The 20,967-nt window shown below is 39.4% G+C and overlaps 1 protein-coding gene across 3 annotated transcripts in view; it reads right to left on the bottom strand.

Moving 5' to 3' along the window:
- Positions 1-20,967, bottom strand: part of GPATCH2L (G-patch domain containing 2 like) — a 54,906-nt gene that overhangs the window by 8,811 nt on the left and 25,128 nt on the right. For 2 of the 3 annotated variants that reach the window (XM_036068553.2, XM_078053999.1), the window contains exons 6-9: positions 19,121-19,179; positions 16,125-16,179; positions 14,241-14,326; positions 1,992-2,086 (exon numbers count right to left, since the gene is read on the bottom strand). In XM_036068553.2, the coding sequence (XP_035924446.1) occupies positions 1,992-2,086; positions 14,241-14,326; positions 16,125-16,179; positions 19,121-19,179 (295 nt within the window). Of the gene's footprint in view, positions 1-1,991; positions 2,087-14,240; positions 14,327-16,124; positions 16,180-16,235; positions 16,276-19,120; positions 19,180-20,967 lie in introns of all 3 variants that reach the window. The other variant, XM_036068555.2, reaches the window with a different exon arrangement.

Below are 20,967 nucleotides of genomic sequence, written 5' to 3'. Positions count from 1 at the left end.
CCGGTGAAGAGTCAGATAACAGATGTACGCAGTAGCGTGATTTAGTGCCAGGAGCTGGCCCCCGATGTGTATTAATACAGCGGCAAAGCGGAACGCACCTCTCTTCATCACTCATTTCTATAAAAGAGGTGGAATCCGAGATGGCCCGATGTGAGGCAGAGCAAGCCCATTTGTTCTACTGACTGATGGTGCGGGCTCGGGCTATGTCCTTCACCTCCACGGGGCACTCAGGTTGTGGATAGAAAAAAAAGAAAATGTTCAGTAAAGCAGACCTTAGTCAACAAGTGAGAGGAGGAGCTGGGCTCAGGAGGAGAGGTGTTGAATGCCCAAACCTCGTTTAATCCCTCCCAGTAACATTTCCTGCTTTGAGTGTGGAACAAGGTTTTTAAACTCTTCTCAATAGTTCTTGTCTTATGAACAATTAAAAGCTAAAAATAGAAGCTAGATATTGAGGGGGGAAAAAGAACAAAAGATACAAGAGGGGAGACTGCTGTAATGCTTCCAATACCATAGGCTGGATTTTGAGGCAGTCCCAGTTGGGAACCAATGCTATCTTACACAACACAGAACACCTGAAGTGTGTAACAGCGCAGCTCTCGAAGTCATAGGGAAACCGATTTGACCTTGGCTCTGCAATTTATCATCCATGGGACCTTGGAGAAGTGATTTAACCTCTGTAAGCCTCAATTTTCTCATGTGTAAACTGGGAATAAAAACAGCATCTACCTTTTAAAGTTGTTGCAAAGATTAAGTGAAATAATGCATGCAAAGTAATCAGCTCAGGCCATGTCCATGTAGAAATCACTGGAAAAAATTTACTATAATTATCAGACCTGTGATTAAGATTGTCCAGTAAGAACCATTATCAAGCAGTCACCCCAAACAGAAGCTGAAAGAAGTCGATTTTAAAGTGTGCTGAAACTTACTAAGTTAAGGGAGAGAGACAGAGTTCCCTTCTCTCTGAGGTCTATTCTTCACTCATCAACTGCTCTGATCTATATAATATATAGTATTTTCTGAAAAAAATAAAATAATCTATGATATACTCAATTTCCTCAGAGTGAAATCACTATCATCAAGAAAATAACTGTACTTCTGATAGGTCCTACAAACAGATATGATCTTTTAATCCAGAGCAATTTATCCTCAACTGTACTGAAATAACACAAAAATTTCCTGATTACCAATTATGTTTAACTGTCTTCTCCTAACTCCAAAGAAAAATACCTACAAACATCCAATATTCTTTCTGATATAAATAATGACTACCCCCCATTTTTTAAGGATAACATACGTAAAGGGCATAAATCATAAGCATACAGCTCAATGAATTTTTACATATGCATATACCCATGTAATTCCTACCCAGTTGATGACAAAGAGCATTTCCCAGAAGACTTCTGATTATGTTGTCTCCTGGTCACTACCCCTCACCAAAGATAACCACTATTTCGGTTTCCAACCAACTGGTTTTGGCCAGAAAACTGCAAGGTTTTAACTGAAAAATCGTTTTTAATTAGAAATTTCATGACTAGTAGAGTATTAGTACTCCACTACACATAATAACAGTGAGAATGTATTGTACTATGTGCCAAGTAAAAAAGTAAATAAACCCATGTGGCTCCTTGGCTACTGACTAAAACTGCCACCCTAACTGGATTTTCATGACCACAGACCTAATTTCTTCTCTGTGCTAGAACAAAAGCACAGATGACTGAAGATTGCTAATTGTAGAATACCGGGATTCAAACCCAAAAAAGCCACATGACACTGTGAAAAAACACAGACTTCAAGGTTAGAGGGAACTAGGTTTGGATTCTTAAAATGTGTGTGACCTTGGGCAAATTACATCTCACATTCTTATTTTCCCAAGTAAAATGGGAATAAAATGACCTACCTTATCATAAAGGTTAGATGAAAAGGTATATAAAACATAATTTAGTGCCTGACACACAGTAGGTGCTCAATAAATGATAACTACATACAGTTACCTGCATTTGGGCTGGACAGAGATGCTGTGGCCACAGGTTTCCGTTTCCTCTTGATGTCACGTGAACATGGGGGTCCCAAGTGTATGTTTGCCTGTCTGCAGATACAAGAAAGAAAAAACATTGTTTTCATTTTTAATTCTTATTGTAAGACATTATGTTCAGCCCAGATAAAATCCTTGACCCATTATAGACATACACTAACAAGACAGGCACCGTTCTTTGTCATCAAGTGTCAAGTACAAGATTATTCAGGATTAATCATAACTCATTCTTTATGCACAATATATACCCATTTTAAACTTTTTACCTAATTTCAGAATAGCAGACACTCAAGATTAATTTCAATAAATGTGTTTCATTACATGCTGATTTTTGTACAATTATTTTTCATAAAAACTTTAACTGCTATTGTTCTAAACTCACTAATGAAATACCTATTCCCAAGTGGTAATATATTGAAAAGTTTAATGCTGCATGAATACCGGTATTTGCATAGAATTTTAATAGGAATTTAACCCTTCTATCACTATAAATCTGGATTTTTAACAGTGTCTGTATCACAAGTTAAGTAAGTTTGATTTCTGTGATTTTTAAAAGTATTAATTACTTGCTAATAATATATTCCCTCATCTGAATATTCAACTTATTTTAAAAACAGTGGGTGTTCCAAAGCTGGAAAAAAGCAACAGATTGTCTGAAAGACAATGGACTTCACTCTGCAACAGCTGGTACGCTTTTTTAGTTGCCCACTTCCTCCTTCCTCAAACTAGACAGATCCTACCCCTGATTAAGGACCAAGTTGACTCTCACCTTTACACAAAGCTTTCCTTGAACAGTCAAGGCCTTACTGACCATGAATCATTATTTAACTGGTATACATATATCTTGTTTCCCTAATGAGGCTTACTCCCCTTGAGAACAGGGACCATGTTTATACTTCTTTCACAAGTTTCCAGTGATCCACCAATCTCAGCACAAGGCACTTAGCTGACGGCCATTAAATATCTGTTGACAAGAACTGATACGAATGAATGAAAGTTCTAAAAACCAAATAGTCAACTGTACACATAAAAGTGGTTAAAATGGCAAATTCTATGTCATGTATATTTTACCACAATTTTTTAAAAATAGTGAGAGTATGTACATATAAAAAAGAATCTAGTAAAATTATACCAGATGAACTCCTAATTGGTAGTCTTAGCTGGGGATTAAGTCTCACGGCTTAATGATCTTAAAACTAGAACCTCAGTCAAATCTAAGAGCACCTAGTTAGTTAACAAAGCACCAAGACAACCGCTGAATGGACAAATTTTCCTATTCAGAGGGTCCCCAGTCTGGCAACTTCCACAGTTTAAAAGCATACATGTATATACATTATTTTCTCTACATGCAAAAGCTTAAGAATCAATTCACTTTATAAATGAGAAAAGATAAGAATTTAACTGAAATCATAAGATTTTTGGAATGCATAGAACACTACAATAGGCAGAGATTTACAGTATATAAAGCCCGTGTTTTGGAAAATTCCATCCAAGTCACTCTGTATTGATATCCCTCTCTTCTATATGGAAAAAGAGTTAACTTTTGAGTATCCCATGAATAGTTAATTCTGAACACCCAAAGTGAAATGTAAATATAAATGTATAAAGTTGGGGAAAACAATTCATTTTTCATACCTTACCGAAGTCCTGGGAATAAATCTGCATGTTGATTTAATAATAAGAAACACTGATGACAGAATATCAAAGGTAGAGAGGCCTTCAGTCTAAATGGAGAGAAGGTAATTCCCTTTGAAGCCAAAGACACAGAAAAGAGAGTGACCCTACAAAATTTTGGTTTCTGTCAAAACAGAGGAATGTACAGAATAGGGCTTCCATCTTTTCCACAAATAAGGTACCTGAGTACACACAGATCCAAACTGAAAAGCTGGCCACTTTGCTCTATTCCAATCATGCTTCTCCTGAGGTACTTCAGAAAGACAAACAAGCCAAATAAAGGGTAACAGTATATATTCATGCTTCTTTCTTCTTTACCTTAAGCTTATATATTAACAGTATATATTCATGCTTCTTTCTTCTTTACCTTATAAAGGACTCTCCAAAACTTTTTAGATTAAATGTTAACATCCTTTCTTCAAACTAAACTATGTTATTAGATGTCAGGATAGTGGTTACCCTTGAGCTGTGGGGTAGAGGGAGGAGGAACAGTGGCTAAACAAAGCACCAGGAGCTTTTGGGCTTGTTTCTGGATCTAGATGTGGGTTACTTGAATGTGACTTCATTATCCTTCGTTTAGAAGTTTAATTAAGGGGGGCGCCTGGGTGGCTCAGTCGTTGGGCGTCTGCCTTCAGCTCGGGTCGTGATCCCGGGGTCCTGGGATCGAGCCCCGCGTCGGGCTCCCTGCTCGTCGGGAAGCCTGCTTCTCCTTCTCCCACTCCCCCTGTTTGTGTTCCTGCCCTTGCTATCTCTCTCTGTGTCAAATGAATAAAATCTTTAAAAAAAAAAAAAAGTTTAATTAAGGGGCGCCTGGGTGGCTAGTCGGTTAAGCATCTGCCTTTGGCTCAGGTCATGATCCTGGGATCATGAGATCAAGCCCCGCTTCGGGCTCCCTGCTCAGTGGGGAGTCTGCTTCTCCCTCTCCCTCTTCCCCTCCCCCCCGCGCTCGTGCTCCCGCTCTCTCCCAAATAAAATCTTTAAAAAAAGTTTAATTTTAAAAAATGCAAAACAAAAAAACAAAAACATTGCTTCTTCAAGATCAATGCAAAATGCTGAATTTTATGAGACAGATGCAAATGGAAAGTATAAGAACAGTACTCAAAGGAGTTTTAAGATATTAATTCTTGGAGTATCCACTTGGGCTGAACGAAATAAATACTGCCTTTTATTTATACACCATCCATCATTTTCACAGCTTTGCATGTTTGATATAGGTCAGTAAGACGGTTAAAAGGGCCCTATTATTATCCCTCCTTTACTGACCTAGTCAGTAACATTTATCTCACATTTTCAAGAAATGGCACATTTGGGAATAAAAAGATGAAATCAGGGCGCCTGGGTGGCTCAGTTGGTTAAGCGACTGCCTTCGGCTCAGGTCATGATCCTGGAGTCCCTGGATCGAGTCCCGCATCGGGCTCCCTGCTTGGCAGGGAGTCTGCTTCGCCCTCTGACCCTATCCCTTCTCATGTGTTCTTTCTCTCTCACTCTCTCTCTCAAATAAATAAAATCTTTAAAAAAAAAAAAAAAAAAAGCACTTTAAAAAAAAAAAAAAAAAAGATGAAATCATTTATGTACGAAAATATTTAAATTTTTAATCATTTTAAATGGAAATATGGTGCTTTTTAAAATGCTTATTTATTTCAGTAAAATGGAAGTAAATATTAATTACCTACCATGAGGCATACAGATTATTACTGCACTCACTACATCCTGCAGCGTCCTTAGGGGGCTGCCATGAACGCAAAGGCTCAGGTGGTCCTTCCCATGCCCCACCCCTCTGGGCCATGGTTCTCAGATCCCCACTCTGCCCTGCCCAGTGATGGTAAGGGCTTCAGGGTTAATTGTCCCTACATTAAATGACCCCTGACTGCTAAGTCTCCAGCCTGTTACTTGTTTCTGCGGTAAATGATCTACTTCTACCACCCTATTCCCACTCTTAATTGTTGGCCTGAACATTCTAAATCCTTCAAATTTTGTAAATTCCTCTGGTGATGAATTAGGAAAGAACTGAAGGCTTTCTAAGGAACCCAGGTAATAAAGCTTATGAAGTCAACTGCCTTATTTTGTTGTAAAAGTATGTATTTTTGTGTGGACTATTTCCTTTCTACTCAAAGAGCTTTTTTGCTTCTTTCATTGTTCACTGCTTTTACTGAGGTGTTGAACAAAAGAGACAGTCTCTTCCCTAAAGGACCTCGTAGCCTAGTCCTATTTCCAGCCACACAGCTTTTCTAGTTATAGAATCTGGATAATAGAGAAACTGAGGCAAGGATAAAGAGAAGCCACGTTCATTCCTAAAACTCAGTTTAATGTTCCTTCCCTCTTAACACATTTCTCTTAGGACCGTTTCCAGATTGGAGAGCTATTTCATAAGAAATTACATAACATCACACCTTAGGTCTGAGTACAGAAAGGATATTTGTCTCTCCCTACGTACCTTCCTAGCAAAGATCTGGGAAAGGAAGAAGAGAAACAGTCAAATTATAAAGGACAGTAAGACATTTTCCTTCTTTTTGGTTTTAAGTGAACGCTAGTAATGGTAGAGTTCACAGCTTGGGAAAATCTATTTTTCCCTTTGAGGGCTCTGTCTGCCTGGGAAGAACCTTGGAGGACAGAGAGGGAAGAAGACCCAGAAGCCTGGAGACCCAGAGCCTGGGGAAAGCACAGAGGAAGCTGAGTGCTTGAAGCAAGAGGATTTAAAGGAGACAGGAAATGGAACCTGCCACACTGTATAGCACATTCTGAGCATGAGGACACCCTGCTCAGGAGTGGAGAATAATCCATGCGGCGTTGGAAGGGTCCCTTGTGTTATTTTGGGGAACCTGAGCATGGGAGTATGCACCTGCCGCAGCCAGAGCTTCCTACTCGAGAGGCTGTTCCAATTTTTGTGTGTCCCCAAATAATTCCATAACAATAACTACAGACATAAAGAGTGAAAGGGTAATAAAAATAAAAAATTGACCTCCCCCACCCTCATTTTCACTTAGTAGTTGGCTCCCCTTCTTCCCAGTGTGTTGTTTCTTTAATTTGTGTTATTTTACTCAGACAGTATCTGTCTACTCTCACAAGACAGAAACTGAAGAGGGTCAACACACAAGCAGTTGTCACAAAGGGCAGGGGAAGTCGGAGCCTCCCCTTCTCACCAACACACAGTGGGTAGAAAGGGTAGAAGATTTAACTCGATTTTTAAAAATTCTTTGTCAAGAACAGTATATAGTCGTTCCTGCACTGCAAATCATGTGCTGTGTGTGGAGGGCAGGGATCTTTCAATTACACAGGGAGCAGAAAGGCTAAGTATCAGTTAAGCTGAAATTTCTACCAAGTTAAAACTTCTTCTCAATTCGAGTGGCAATGGTTATCAGAATCCCGTAAGGAGATTTTTACGAAACATGCATGCCCAACCATGCTGGGGTGAGAAAAGAACCAGTATTATGCTTACTCTGAAACTTCTCCTCAGGGAATTCCGAGAAGCTTCTACCTGCTGTGAAAATTACTGAGTTAAAAAAAAAAAATATGCCAAATTCCCAAAGCCAACCTAGTTAATAAAAAAGATCTAAAAATTTAACCTAAAGAATAACAGAATGATTAAATGAAAATTAATTTAAATAAAAATGCTATTCCCTAGTATACAAGCAATTACCCTAGAGAAAAGACAGGCTACCCTGGTTCTGTTTCATCTGATCTGGGCCTCGGGGTTCTTGGGACACTCCTCCTGTCACAGCCTAAGTACTTCCCTTAAACACACCACATTCTGCAGCACTGGCCGAAAGGAACTGAAGAGGGGTGTGGGTGGGGGGTGGTGAGTGAGCATTAAAAGCAAAAGAATACATTCTTTAAAAATTCTTACTTCAGGAAAAGTAACTATATTCACAAATGTGAAGGTGAATGCTGAAGATTAGCAATTAATTGAAAGAGTATTCTGTATATCTACACATAAACACAACATTTCTATTTCACTTTTTAGTGCACGTAACTGAAAGATCAGGTGAGTTGTTAAAACTGCAGTGTTACTTAGGAAACTGGGCAGATCACTATGTCCCTGGGGCAGGAATGTACTTTTAGGGGGAAAAAAAAATTACTTTGAGAAATACATGCATGTTTAATAGAACCAATGTTGGCAAAAAATAACTGAAGTGGCTGCTTTAGATTTAGAACAAAGATGTTTAGAGTCACTCCTAAGGAGTGGAAAGTCTTTACCTGCCAATGGCAAGCCAATTTAAGGAACAGTTCACCTTCAAAAACTTACTCATTTTAAAAACCCATTGAAAAGTTCACTTTTTTAATATGGGAAATAAAAATAAAATCTATTGTGAGAAGGTACTTATTTGCTGTTTTTTTTTCTTAAGCACATACAAACAAGTAATAACAGGAAAAAAATTATTGATATTTCTAAGGACCAAAGGTCATATACATCATATATTCCAATTATTCTCCTGAATTACTAATCTATTCCCCTCAACTATTGTTAACACAAATTTATGGAAGCCTACCCTGCGTAAAGCACCCTGCTGGATGTGGAGAGGGTACACAAAAGATGACCGAGCCGAGGGCCCATCCACCCAGAGCTCACAACATAGTGAAGAAGGCTGATGTGTAAAGAACGAACAGATAAAAGACACTGAGCTATAATCAAAGAACAAAGTGCTAGGGTGAAAATGAATGAAAATAGGATTAAATCTAGGGAAGTAGAGAGGCCCCCCTCCTCACATGTGATTTTATCTTCGGGGTTGACGGACATTTATGAAACACCCAGTAGGGGAACTATTTTCTCAGATTTGCACACAGAGGAAAGGGTCCAGGCCTGACACTAGCTGCAGCTAGCAACAGAAAACCACTTCACAATTAGAGGACACAGAGGAGGCTTATCTAACAGGAAGAGATCCCAGCAATTCCAGTAGTGTTTTCACTCAAACCTAACCCTCAGCAGTCGGTGACAAACAGCTCACTAGCACCTGAAAATTCTCGGCACTCTTCTTCCCTTGGCCCGGCTGAGGTTGACAGATCATGGAGTGGTTTCATGCCACCCGCAGGAGCACAAAAGTTCTTCGTCGATTGGAAAGCTGGGTCTATTCCAGTGGCCGGAGAGGGAAAATGCTTTCATCACTCCGCTTAGGCAGCAAGATGCCAGCCAGCTGAGAGGTGCTGTCGACAAGACCATCCAGGGCAGGACAAAAGATTTAAGAGCTGTGCACTTCTCTGGAAAGGAAGTTCCGGTAAGACTGGGCAGCTTTATGGACAATATCCCAGCAGAAACATTTCCTCACACATGGCCAAAACTAAGGCGCTACACAGGGGGGCAGGGCTGCTGTGCATCAGAGTAGCCCCAGCAGGTACAGGACTAATAACAGGTTCTTCCGCCTAAGCCCTGAGGTGAAACCCGAGGCTGTTTACTATGGCTCTAAAGGTCAAAATTCATAGCGCAAAGTGAGTCTTCTTCTCGCTCTTTGAAACTCCTTGTCAAGTGGCACAGCCAGCTGGGCACACAACTCTGATATGCAGATCGTAACGTTTGTGAACAGATAAAATGAATTACAATGAGCACAGCCTATCATATTTCAACTCTCTGATGGGCAGGAAGGTCTCTCTTTTTTACCCAAACACTGTCCAAATGCCTCCTCTTAGAGTCCATTTGAGGCTATTTAAGCACCTCAAGAATCTATACGACATCTCATTAGCAAATGACTCTGGAAGCCAACCTGAAGTTTATAAAACTACAACTATCCTAAGGACAGGGTAGGGGTAGTGGGAATGTAACAAAAATAATCATATTAGCTTCCAGTATGCTAAGTAGTCAAATACATGATTTCATTTTGATCCCCACTAGCCCAATAAAAATGAATATTTCCATTTTAAAGGTAAGAAAATCAAGGTATAGGGGTGTTAAGTCATTTGCCCAGATAAAGCCAAGATTCTTACTGGGGACTGCCTCACACTAATACCCACTAACGTGAGATTAAAAACTTAAAGAAGGAATAAATGGAAGTGGTGATACATTACCATATCACCACCCGTGATAGAGGAAAGGTCAGGAAAGTTGGAGAAAACTCAAAACTGCCACGAGACACTCAAAAGCCACAACTGGTGACTTGTACATCATACAGAGAGATGTAACGTTTGATAAGTTCTAGCAATGGTTTTCTACAGCAATCATGGTAAGAAAAGCTATCCTTCATAATCAATAAATCTCTCATTTTGGGAAAAGCTGCCTCCAGCACTCGCTCCTTATTACCATTCTAGAACCGTGTCCTTGACAGCAATACCACTGCGGCCACCCAAACACCAATCACACCATCTGCTGCTTGAGCAGCAGCAAGTCCTAAGGCCGGTAACAAGTATTACTACTTTAATACAACATCCCAATACCAGCAACCAAAACAACCAAACCAAAACAGCTGGTTTACGAAGTTCATCCATGCACCCTGCCAACTATCCCAACACCTACCCAGCAAGTCCGCCCATCAGTGAATCACTATGTGCCGGGCACTGTGCTAGACACTGACGTTCTCTTCTTCACTTCAGAAGTCCTCCAAACTGAAGTCCAGCATTCCACGTCCTGTAAGAACTCACGTACCCAATACCAAATCACAGAGCTCATGCTGATTACAAAACGGGATTTCCTATTAAGAAAATTACAAAGCACCAGCCATAAAATCATATGCATTTAGGGCAACAGTTCGTAACCATGGCTGTGTATTAGAGTCACCTGGGAACTTAAAAATAATGCCAATGCTTGGGCCTCATCCCAGATCAGTTAAGTCAGAATCTTTGGAGTGGGGCTCAGCATGGCTATATTTTTATAGCTTCTCAGGTGATTCAAAAGTGCAGTGAGAGCTGAAAAACATCAAATTTAAGTATTTCTAGAGTGGTAGTTCTGAAAACCTCATAACCCACAAATCTATTAGGTGGTACAAAGACCACAAAGACTCCCTTGCCCATCCATTGCACCTGCCATCTGGGGCTGTATTAAAATGATACATCAATAAAGTGTTCTCTTAAAATCACGGTCCCATCATTTCCTTGTTTATAGCAATTAAACACTGAACATGAGAGTCCCTGAGGTCACTCATGCCCCCCCAGTGAGCCCCAGGCCTCACTGTGAGAACCAGAGCTGACTGGCTCCAGCAGTGAGAGAGTGGTTGAGGGGTCCTCAGTCTCCTGCAGCTGAGTGTTCCAGTCAGCGGAACAGGGATGTCCAGGCAGGAAGCAGCCTCAGCTCAGTAACCCAACAAGAGGAAACCTTCACAGTTCAGGCATGATTATCAAACTCTTTGTGCTCTTAAAGGAGAGTAATTATAGGCATGTGAAAAAAGGGAAGCACTCCCTGAGGAACTCTTCCTCACATGCTTCCCAAGAGGCACCAGGGCCATTAAAAATTCCATGATGAAGAGGAAAAACAGCCTGGGAACAGCCAGGAGGCAATACAGCAAATTAATACACCAGCCCTCCTCGGGGAAAGCTGTGATAAAACAGGAAACACTTCTCTCTTTGCAAAATAAAATTATACCACTAATGATAACATAGTCACCACACACACACACACACACACACACACACACACACACACACACACCCCCCCCCCGTTCTAATGATAGGTGTGAAATTCCCAAGGCTGCCCAGACGCTTTGAAAGAAATCTTTTCCTACTACAAATAAAATGGAACAAGAAAAAGATAAAATTTCCATTCGAAACAGTTTTTAATACAGTCATTCACCTGCCTTTTCCCTGCCACCATGGCTCTTTAACATTCCTTGCTAGACACCAGGCTTTGTTAAACAGTGTCCACTCTGCAAAGCCAACCATCCAGCTCCGAAGCCCATCTTATCCTTCAGCCACACCCGAGCTAAATGGCTCCTTCTCAACTGACCCCTTGCTGGGCAGGGACCACCCCCCTCCCCAACTTCAAAGGAGTGGGAGGATGCCCTGAGGGCTCAGGGTTTCATCACCCACATTTTCTAAAAATTGCTTAGAGGTCGCTTGTGCGGACCATTTCCCACAGAGCCATGGTTGCCAAACTTTATTGACTGCTCCCTCGTGAGTAAAACATTTGCACAAACACCCTTTATGTATGCAATACATATACATAAAACAAAAATATGTGCTACTGGATGTCTCTATGTACAATTACAACAAAAAACCATTTTTTAAGGATCAGATAAACTGAAATTTAAAAAATGGCTTCCCCGGGGCGCCTGGGTGGCTCAGTCGGTTAAGCGGCTGCCTTCGGCTCAGGTCGTGATCCCAGGGTCCTGGGATCGAGCCCTGTGTCGGGCTCCCTGCTCCACAGAGAGCCTGCTTCTCCCTCTCCCTCTGCCTGCCGCTCTGCCTATCTGTGCTCTCTCTCTAGGTCTCTGTCAAATAAATAAATAAATAAATACATAAATAAAACCTTAAAAAAAAAAAGTAATCCCCTACCCCCAAAGAATGCAAGCCACTCTGTATCCACTGCCCTGGGAATGACATCTAGAAGGACAAAGATGAGCTAGAATTGTCCACATTCTCTCACCTTGTTTGTAGCAATGGTCTAAAGCAATAAGCAGTATTTCCCTAGAGCTGACTGCACTAGAAGCACAGCCTAGACTTTCTTACATTTCCAAGTCTGACCACAAGCCCCGCCAGCAGGAGAACGAAGACAATGACGTGGATAGTAAGATACATAACGAAACAAAAAGCTGACGCCCACTCCAGTCAGGATGAGGCTTTAGAAGCAACAGGAAACCTGATAAAAGCATGGATACTGATCTCAGCACAGTAAAGGCACAGCTTTAGGTAACAGAGGTAAAGGGAGGAGGGCAAAGAATCCACTTTCTGCATCTGATAGGATATGGTGCTATTCATATAATCTTCCCAAAGAGTATACACAGCCATTATTTCACATGGGATTAAGACAAAAAGCTGGAGGACTGCTTTCCTATGCATTGAAATCTTGGGTCTTTCAAGACAGCTTGAGAATCACCACCCCTAAGAAAACTTCCCCGAGCCTCTCTTCTGGGCTTTGTATCATTCTGGTGTACATTTTTACACACCTGTCACTTTACACTGTACTGCTGATTTCCATGCCTGGCTTTCTCAAGAGAATGGAAGCTCCTGAGAGTAGTAGCTGAACAAAGAGTCTGGTGCACAGTACGGAGTCAGCAAGTGCTGAGTGAGTGAATGATGAACAAACAGCACACTACTGAAGAGAAGGCCTTATAGAAGTAATTTATTACTTTATTACTACTTGTCCAGTAGAAGGTTTGGCAGTTGGCAACAGGTTATGGGGCAGAATTTATTATGACAGCCCATAGTGGAAGTTCTCATTGGATCTGTGAAGGGATAATTTCCTGTGCTTGCACACCAATCTATGAACATATCCACTTAGGAATGAATTAACAAAAGGAAAACAAAAAACAAAAAAAACCCCACCACATCAGAACCTTGGAAAGAAATCCTTTGTGCCACTAGAAATAATAAAAGTTCTATGGTTCAGCCTATCAGCTCCTCCTTTGTGCACAATAACCCTGCTAGGGGATGCTACCAATAACATCATGTTTACTTCCCATGTCATCTAACTCCAGAGAATTTCTATTGAAAAATGCAGGATTCACTCTGCCACACTGGCAAAGGACTCATCTAACAAATACATACCGAATGTCTAGTAAGTGCCAGACACTATGTTAGGTGCTGGGAATATTATCAGGGAACAAGACAAAACAAAGTCCCCACACTATGAAGCTTATATCCTAGTGAGACAGGAGAAAAAAGTTGTGGGGGGGGAACCCAACAAGCATATTCATTATAGACTGTGATAAAGCTTTAGGGGAAAAAAATCGATGAGCAGAGAGCAGTGGAGGTGGCCCCTTTAGATAGGATGGTCTGAGAGGTCCTCTCTGAGTTGAGATGAGAAGTAGCCAACCGTGAGAAGAGGCTTAGCATGGGACTCCAGACAAAGGGAACAAGTGTGAAGGTTCAGGGGCAGAAAAGGGTTGCTATTTTTGATGAACAAAATGGAGCTGAGATCCCTGGCACAGCTGGACCTCTCTACCCTAGTGAGGAGAAAGAAGTATAGGAAAGGAGGCTGGACATGCAGGCAGAAGGCAAATTACGCAGAATTTTGCAGGTCAAGGCAAGGACCATTAGTAATGTTCTTTGAAGATGGGGCTTTTAGCCGAAGAAATAGGAAATACAAGTCAGAAGACATAGGGGCACTTGGGTGGCTCAGCTGGTTAAGCATCTGACTCTTGATTTCAGCTCAGGTCTTGATCTCAGGGTTGTGAATTCAAGCCCCATATTGTCAAAAAAACAAAAAAAAAATCCATGCTCTAATACAAGTCAGAAGACTTAGGTCACAGTTGCGACTTAAATCACATACTAGCCATGTGATCATAGGAAAGATACTTCAACACTGCCTTGGTTTCTGTATCTGTAAAACATCTACTGGTCTCTAAAGGTTGTTGAAAGATCAAATTGGATATTATATACAAATATACTTTATAACTTGAAGAGTGTTATAAAGGAAAGGGTATTGTCTGGAAGGAAACCGCCACCAGAAGACAATTACCTGGCAGAGCAGTGTGCTGGTGAACATCTTCGGTGAGAAGCGTCAGTGAGAACATCCAAGGAGTAAAGGGGAGACAGGGGATTAAACTGCAGGAATAAATGAGATTATTTTAGAAAAGCTTATATGAAAAAGACCTGATCCTAGAGTGGCCTGCTGTTTGATTCCTTTGCCCCTTTGACCGTTTGACTCTTTTACCATATCGCAGACACCATTCAGTAAAGTTGCAACCATGAATATAGCATACTGATCCCACACACCTCAAAAAAGGCTATTCCTTGGTAAATAACAATTTTTAAAAACTTCTAATACATGACAATTACTTAAATGGTAGAAGATAGTACTTTCTATTTGACATAACAGGAACCTACGCTATTGATTATTAGCCCTTGTTCCTAAGAAAACTAGCATGAAATTACTTTTTTATTTCCTTATCCTGGTCAATGTTTCCAGTAAATAACTGGTTAACACATACCAGCAGCCGTTGTTAGTAGAAACAGAACTAGATTAAGAATACCTAACATTTAATTCCAGTCTATCCCTGAGTTGCCATACATTAAAAACTACTACTTTCTGAGCTTTACTATCCTCATCTGTATAATGGATGCACTGCTTATCTTACCTATTTTACAGGATTGCTGTGGGGGCTAAATTAAATACTGCTTTCAGTTTATAATTCCAATTTCTCTTCTGTAAAACTTCTATTTATCTCAAAAGGTGGTTGTGAGGGTCAAACTCGGATACAATATAGAAGAAATACCTTACTTTCTGTTTTCTAGCTTTCTAGGGACTTCTCCCAGAATAAATAATCCTTCCCCCAAATTTCAGTACTAAATATATCTTAAGACCGGAACTCTAAATGGTAATTTCAAAAGAACCTACAAAGAAGTCTGACTCTGGGCAAATCGTTTAACTCTTATTTGTAAGTAACAGATCTGGACTAGATGATCACCATAGGCCCTCTTCTGCCTCTCGATCCTCTGATGCAACATAATCAGTACCCTGGCTTCCTGTCTCTCACATACCACCTTAATGACTTTGTATCTGCCCACCACCTGCACTATATTTACTCACTATTTTTCTTCATACCAATTATTTTTACTCAACCTTGTCCTTACTCTTTCTATGGAACAACAAGATTGATAGAATGATTTTTTTTTTCTAATACAAATTATAACTTAAAGTAATAATCAATCATATGTCCACACACCATCTAAAATCATCTCATAAGCACACACCAGTTAGGTGTGCCACTGCTCTAGTTCATTTTGAAATAGTAACTTCAAAAGGAAGGTTCCAAGTCTAAACTGTACATCAATTTAGTAAGTCCTAAGGAGTCAAAACACAAAATAAAAACCGCTGAGCAACAGGACGCCTGAGATTTCTACCTACCAGTCTTCACCTATTTTATACCTAATCGAGATAAAGCAACCTCTATCCCCACAAAAATCAAAAGCTTCAAACATTAAAGGAACATACTGATAGCCACCGTCAGTAATTTTTAAATTATGACCCCTATAAAGGCCTAGATTTGCCAAGGGCCCTCTCCAGGGGTAGCCAGGGAAGAGACTAAGAGACTAAGAGGGCAAGGCTCACTCCCAGCAGCCCTCCCTCCTGTTTCTTATGCTCAGGTCTCACCACTGTACTTCTCAGTATACGATGCTGGTGCTGAACTGAACCATAAACCAATGAGGTTCATTCTGATTTCTTACTGCAAAGTTCAAAACTAAAATAAAAATAGGATCCCTATGAAATATGCATTACAAGTAATAAACAGAAAAAAAAACACCACAGTTGAACCTAAAAAAGGGAATTAGCTACAGTTCTTATAGTATCAGATAATCTTAGACAACAGTCCTCTAAAAAAACCATAACATAGGACCTTACCTCATGTGCACAAGCAGAAATGTGAGGAAAATCAGAAGCCAATGCTTTATTCTTTCTAAAGAAAAGGAAATCAAATGATAAAATAAAGATGACAAAGAAAAGCGATCTTACCTGATTTCGTTCTCTTTTCCCAGCTGACGGTAACCAGAAACTAAAGAGAAGGAGAGAACAACAGAAAGAAAACAATAAAAGAAGCAATTGGAAATTATAGAGGAGGAGCAGAAAAAAAGATGCTGGGGTAACCAAGTGAAGATGAAGAAAGAACTGGTGAAAAGAAGGAACTGGAGGAGAAAAGGAAAGGGATGGTAAATGTATACAAACGTTTTTTGTGAAAAATAACTCTTCAAAGGAAAAAGCCTTATAATGAAATGTAAAACACTGGACTCTCTAAAAACAAACCCACCAAAATACTCTCACCTGTGTAGTGACAACAGGATCCCCAAATTCAACAAGAACACAAAACATACTCACAAACGACAAATTTGACCAGGCTAACGAGTATAGGATCACAACTAGATATTAACCATGAAGCACACAGGAGACATCGAATAGCCAATCATGTTAGGGGACAAGGCTGTCACAAGAAAGGGGGGGAATACTTTTCCTATAACACAGGCTTTCCAGTTGCATGTCCACAGTAGTGAAGACAAAAAGATATTTCTCTAGACAGAGGTCTAAAAATGGGAAAAGCAGCCTAGAGGAGAATACAGAGGCATTTTGAACAAAAAAAATTTTAAGAGACAGAAAAATTAGCTTAAAATATAACATTCTGTAAAGGAAGAAGTAAAACTATCAGTTTGCAGATGACATGATACCATACATAGAAAACCCTAAGGACTCCATCAAAAAACTGTTAGAACTGATAAATGAATTCAGCAAAGCTGCAGGATACAAAATCAATGTACAGAATCTGTTGTGTTTCTCTACACTAATAATGAACTATCAGAAAGAGAAATGAGAAAATAGGCCCATTTACAATTATATTAAAAAGAATAAAACACCCAGGAATAAATTTAACAGAGGAGGTGAAAGACCTGGACACTGAAAACTACAAGACACTGATGAAAGAAACTGAAGACACAAATAAATGGAAAGATATTCCATGCTCATGGACTGGAAGAATTAACACTGTTAAACTGTCCATACTACCCAAAGCAACCTACAGATTCAAGTCCCAATGGCATACTTTACAGGACTAGAACAAATAATTCTAAAAATTTGTATGGAACCACAAAAGACCCCGAATACCCACAGCAATCTTGAGAAAGAACAAAGCTGGAGGTATCATGCTCCCTGGTTTCCAATTATACTACAAAGCTATAGTAACCAAAATACTAAGGTATGGGCATAAAAACAGACACACAGATTAATGGAACAGAAGAGAGAGCCCATGCAAATATGGTCAATTAATTTACAAAAGAGGCCAGAATATACAATGGGGAAAAGACAGTCTCTTCAATAAGTGATGTTGGGAAAACTGAACAGTCACATACAAAAGAAGAAAACTAGATCACGATCTTATACCATACACAAAAATTAATTCAAAATAAATGGATTAAGGACTTGAATGTAGAACTTGAAAGCATAAAATTCCTAGAAGAACACATAGGTGGTAAGCCTCTTGTCATGGGTCTCTTTTGATTTTTTTTTGGGGGGGGGGGGGCTTGTCTGACTCCAAAGGCAAGGGAAACAAAACAAAAATAAATGGGACATCAGACTAAAAAGCTTCTGTGCAGCAAAGGAAATTATCAATAAAACAAAAATGCAACCTATTGAATGGGAGAAGATACTGCAAATCATGTATCAGATAAAGGATTAACATCCAAAATATATAAAGAACTCATATAACTCAACAACAAAAAACCCCAAACAATCCAATTAAAATATGGGCAGAGGGCGTGAAGGACATTTCCCCAAAGACATATAGGCCCACAGGCACATGAAAAGATGCTCAATATCACTAATTTCAGAGAAATGAAAATCAAAACCACAATGAGGTATCACCTCACACCTGTTAAAATGGCTATTATCAACAAAACAAGAAATAACAAGTGTTGTTGAGGATGTGAAGAAAAGGGAATCTTAGTACACTGTTGGTGGGAATGTAAACTGGTACAGCCACTCTGGAAAATAGTATGGAGATTCCTCAAAAAATTAAAAATAGATCTATCATATGATCCAGCTATTCCACTTCTGCATATTTATCCAAGGAATATGAAAACACCAACTTGAAAAGACATATACACCTCTATGTTCACTGAAGCATTATTTACAATGGCCAAGATATGGAAACAACCTAAGTGTCCATCAACGGATAAAGAACATGTGGTGTATACATAAATATACATACACACAATGGAATACTACTCCATCATAAAAGAGAAGGAAATCTTGCCATTTGTGACAACATGGATGAACTCTGAGGGATTAGGTTAAATGAGTAAGTCAGAGAGAGAAGACAAATACCGTATGATAGCATTTATATGTGGAAGCTAAAAACAAAACAAATGAAAGAATAAAACAAAACAAAACAAACTCATAGATACAAGGAATGGATTGGTGGTTCCCAGAGAGAAGGGGGTTGAGGGGTGGGTGAAAGGGCTCCATTTCAAGCTGAAGTATGGCACCTAGATTTATGGTGATGATCACTTTGTAGTGGACACAAATATTGAATTACAATGTTGTACACCTGAAACTTATGTAAAGTTATACATCAATCCCAATCAATATAAATAAATAAATAGTAACATCCTAATTGGAGGCTACTTTTATAAAGCAGCATCTATACATATAGACAGCAAAGAAATAAAAATTAGTCTAGAAAGGAAAAAAAAATCACTCTCATGAGATTAGAGCATTAGCCATGTTAACTGTTGTAAAGTACAAATCTTCAAGATCTCATTCAGCTCAGATTTCTAGGTTCCTTCGTAAAACCTCCCCCTGCCTCCTACTCCAAGGAATGGGCTAGGATAATGAGTAAATATATAAGCACTTACTCCTTCTGCCGAGGGTCACTAATGATGTGGCCTATTCTCTCAGTACTTATGCTGGTCTCCTGCAAAGGCAAGGAAGATAAGAGTGTCATCTAACCACAGAAACAAATAAAGTATGATCTGATATCAAGTTCACACTTTCCCATACCTGTGCCAGCGACCTCAAAGGCACATGTCAAATGTCAATCTTAAAATCCAACAGCAAGTTTATTTCTTTTTATGGGAATCTATCTTAAAAGTGTTACGTTATTCTAGACTTATTTTTCTCTAGTGTTCCAAAAAAGTCATTACAAACCTTGTTTACTATAAATAGCATTTTAATAGTGAGTTATTAAAGTATACAGAACTTAACAGGCTGCACACCAACCTCCCCAGATCATACGATTACAGCCCCAACAGCCTTCATAATGGGAAATTTACCCAGTCCTCACTGGTAACACCTAACATCTGCTGAATAAATGTATACATATTAAAGGAATTTTGTAACTTACAAAAACTGTTACCCTGTCTTATCTCTTAAGCATCATCTCTTAAAGTAAAACAGAAGTTTATACAAATTGGTTCTTAAATTTAGGGTTCTTAAGACTGTAATATGAAATCTTACCCATAACACCACAAGCAATTCAGAAACTAACTAATCATCTCCAAAAAATTGAAAAATGGCACAAGGCACTCACCCTTTACTTAACTTGAGTACATTTACAATGAATGTCTATCACAGTACCTGGGGAAGCGCACCAATGGTACATGAATAAGAGTTACGCACATCAGAGTAAATGTTAAGATGAGCACGCGTAAGTCACGGGCATGAATGCCAAGAATGTGAAGGCTGTTACTCAAACACATTTGTTACTGGGCAAATATTATGATCGGTATTCATTTATGTGTGTGGATTAGCCTAAAATATTAGGGTACAATTGACTATAGAAAAATTAATTTGAGGTCAGATTCTGGGCGGGAGTGGCGCTAAATGAAAAGGTTTCACATACTGTATTCTTCACATTCTTCATCCATTACACACATGCCTCCTGGTCACAGACACAGCCATAATAGCGGGGCCAAGGGAAAGGACGGGTGAAAAATGAGCTATTTGTTACTGCAGAAAAATTATTAACTTAAAGTGCCGTAATGTTTAAATTTACAGTTTATTACTGTGTAAATTACAAGCAGTACTTTGCGTAATTAGCAGCTCGCTGGCAGGGAGCTGTGAATGAAACTCATTATTTATGATTACAATTTAGAAAAAGAGAAGAGAGGTGGGGGAAGGGAAAGAAGGGGGGCAGAACATTGACCTCTGCTACAAATGACAAATATCCCTTTAAGGTGATGAAGATGAATTAAACAAGTAAATATTATCCTATTCATTTGAAATTCTTAGACGCACATCCAATAGGCCCTAGAGTTTCCTTCCAGGCAAGCTAAAGGGAGCCTTCAAGACGAACTGATTTACTTCCATGGAAGTGGAAGGCTCTTATTTTACAGGAGCTGAAACAAAGTAAGGTAGATAGTAGGTAGAACATTATCTTTCAAGTCTAACTGACAAAGAGAAAAAGTAAAACCATCTCTTTGTTCCCTATTCCCAACCTCCTGCCTCCCTCCACCTTACGTATTCCTACCCTATTAGCTGTCCTGTTAACTAAGAATAAGCTCCCAGAACAGTGAAAGCAGCATTTTAATGTCTGTGAAATCAATGAGGCAAAAGAAAAAGGTATCATTCTTCCAATAATCAAATGTCTTTCTAATTAAGAGATTTGAAATTGAATTTAAAGATTAAAAATATCTGAGTTCACCTGGAAATAAATAGCTTCATTTCTTTTACATAGCTAAAATTTCAGAAAACGGTTCCTTAT

Source organism: Halichoerus grypus, chromosome 8 (genome assembly GCF_964656455.1).
Source record: "Halichoerus grypus chromosome 8, mHalGry1.hap1.1, whole genome shotgun sequence".
Classification (NCBI taxonomy): Eukaryota; Metazoa; Chordata; class Mammalia; order Carnivora; family Phocidae; genus Halichoerus; species Halichoerus grypus.
Note: the sequence above shows the minus strand (reverse complement) of the source record. Positions and strands in the feature narration are given on the sequence as shown.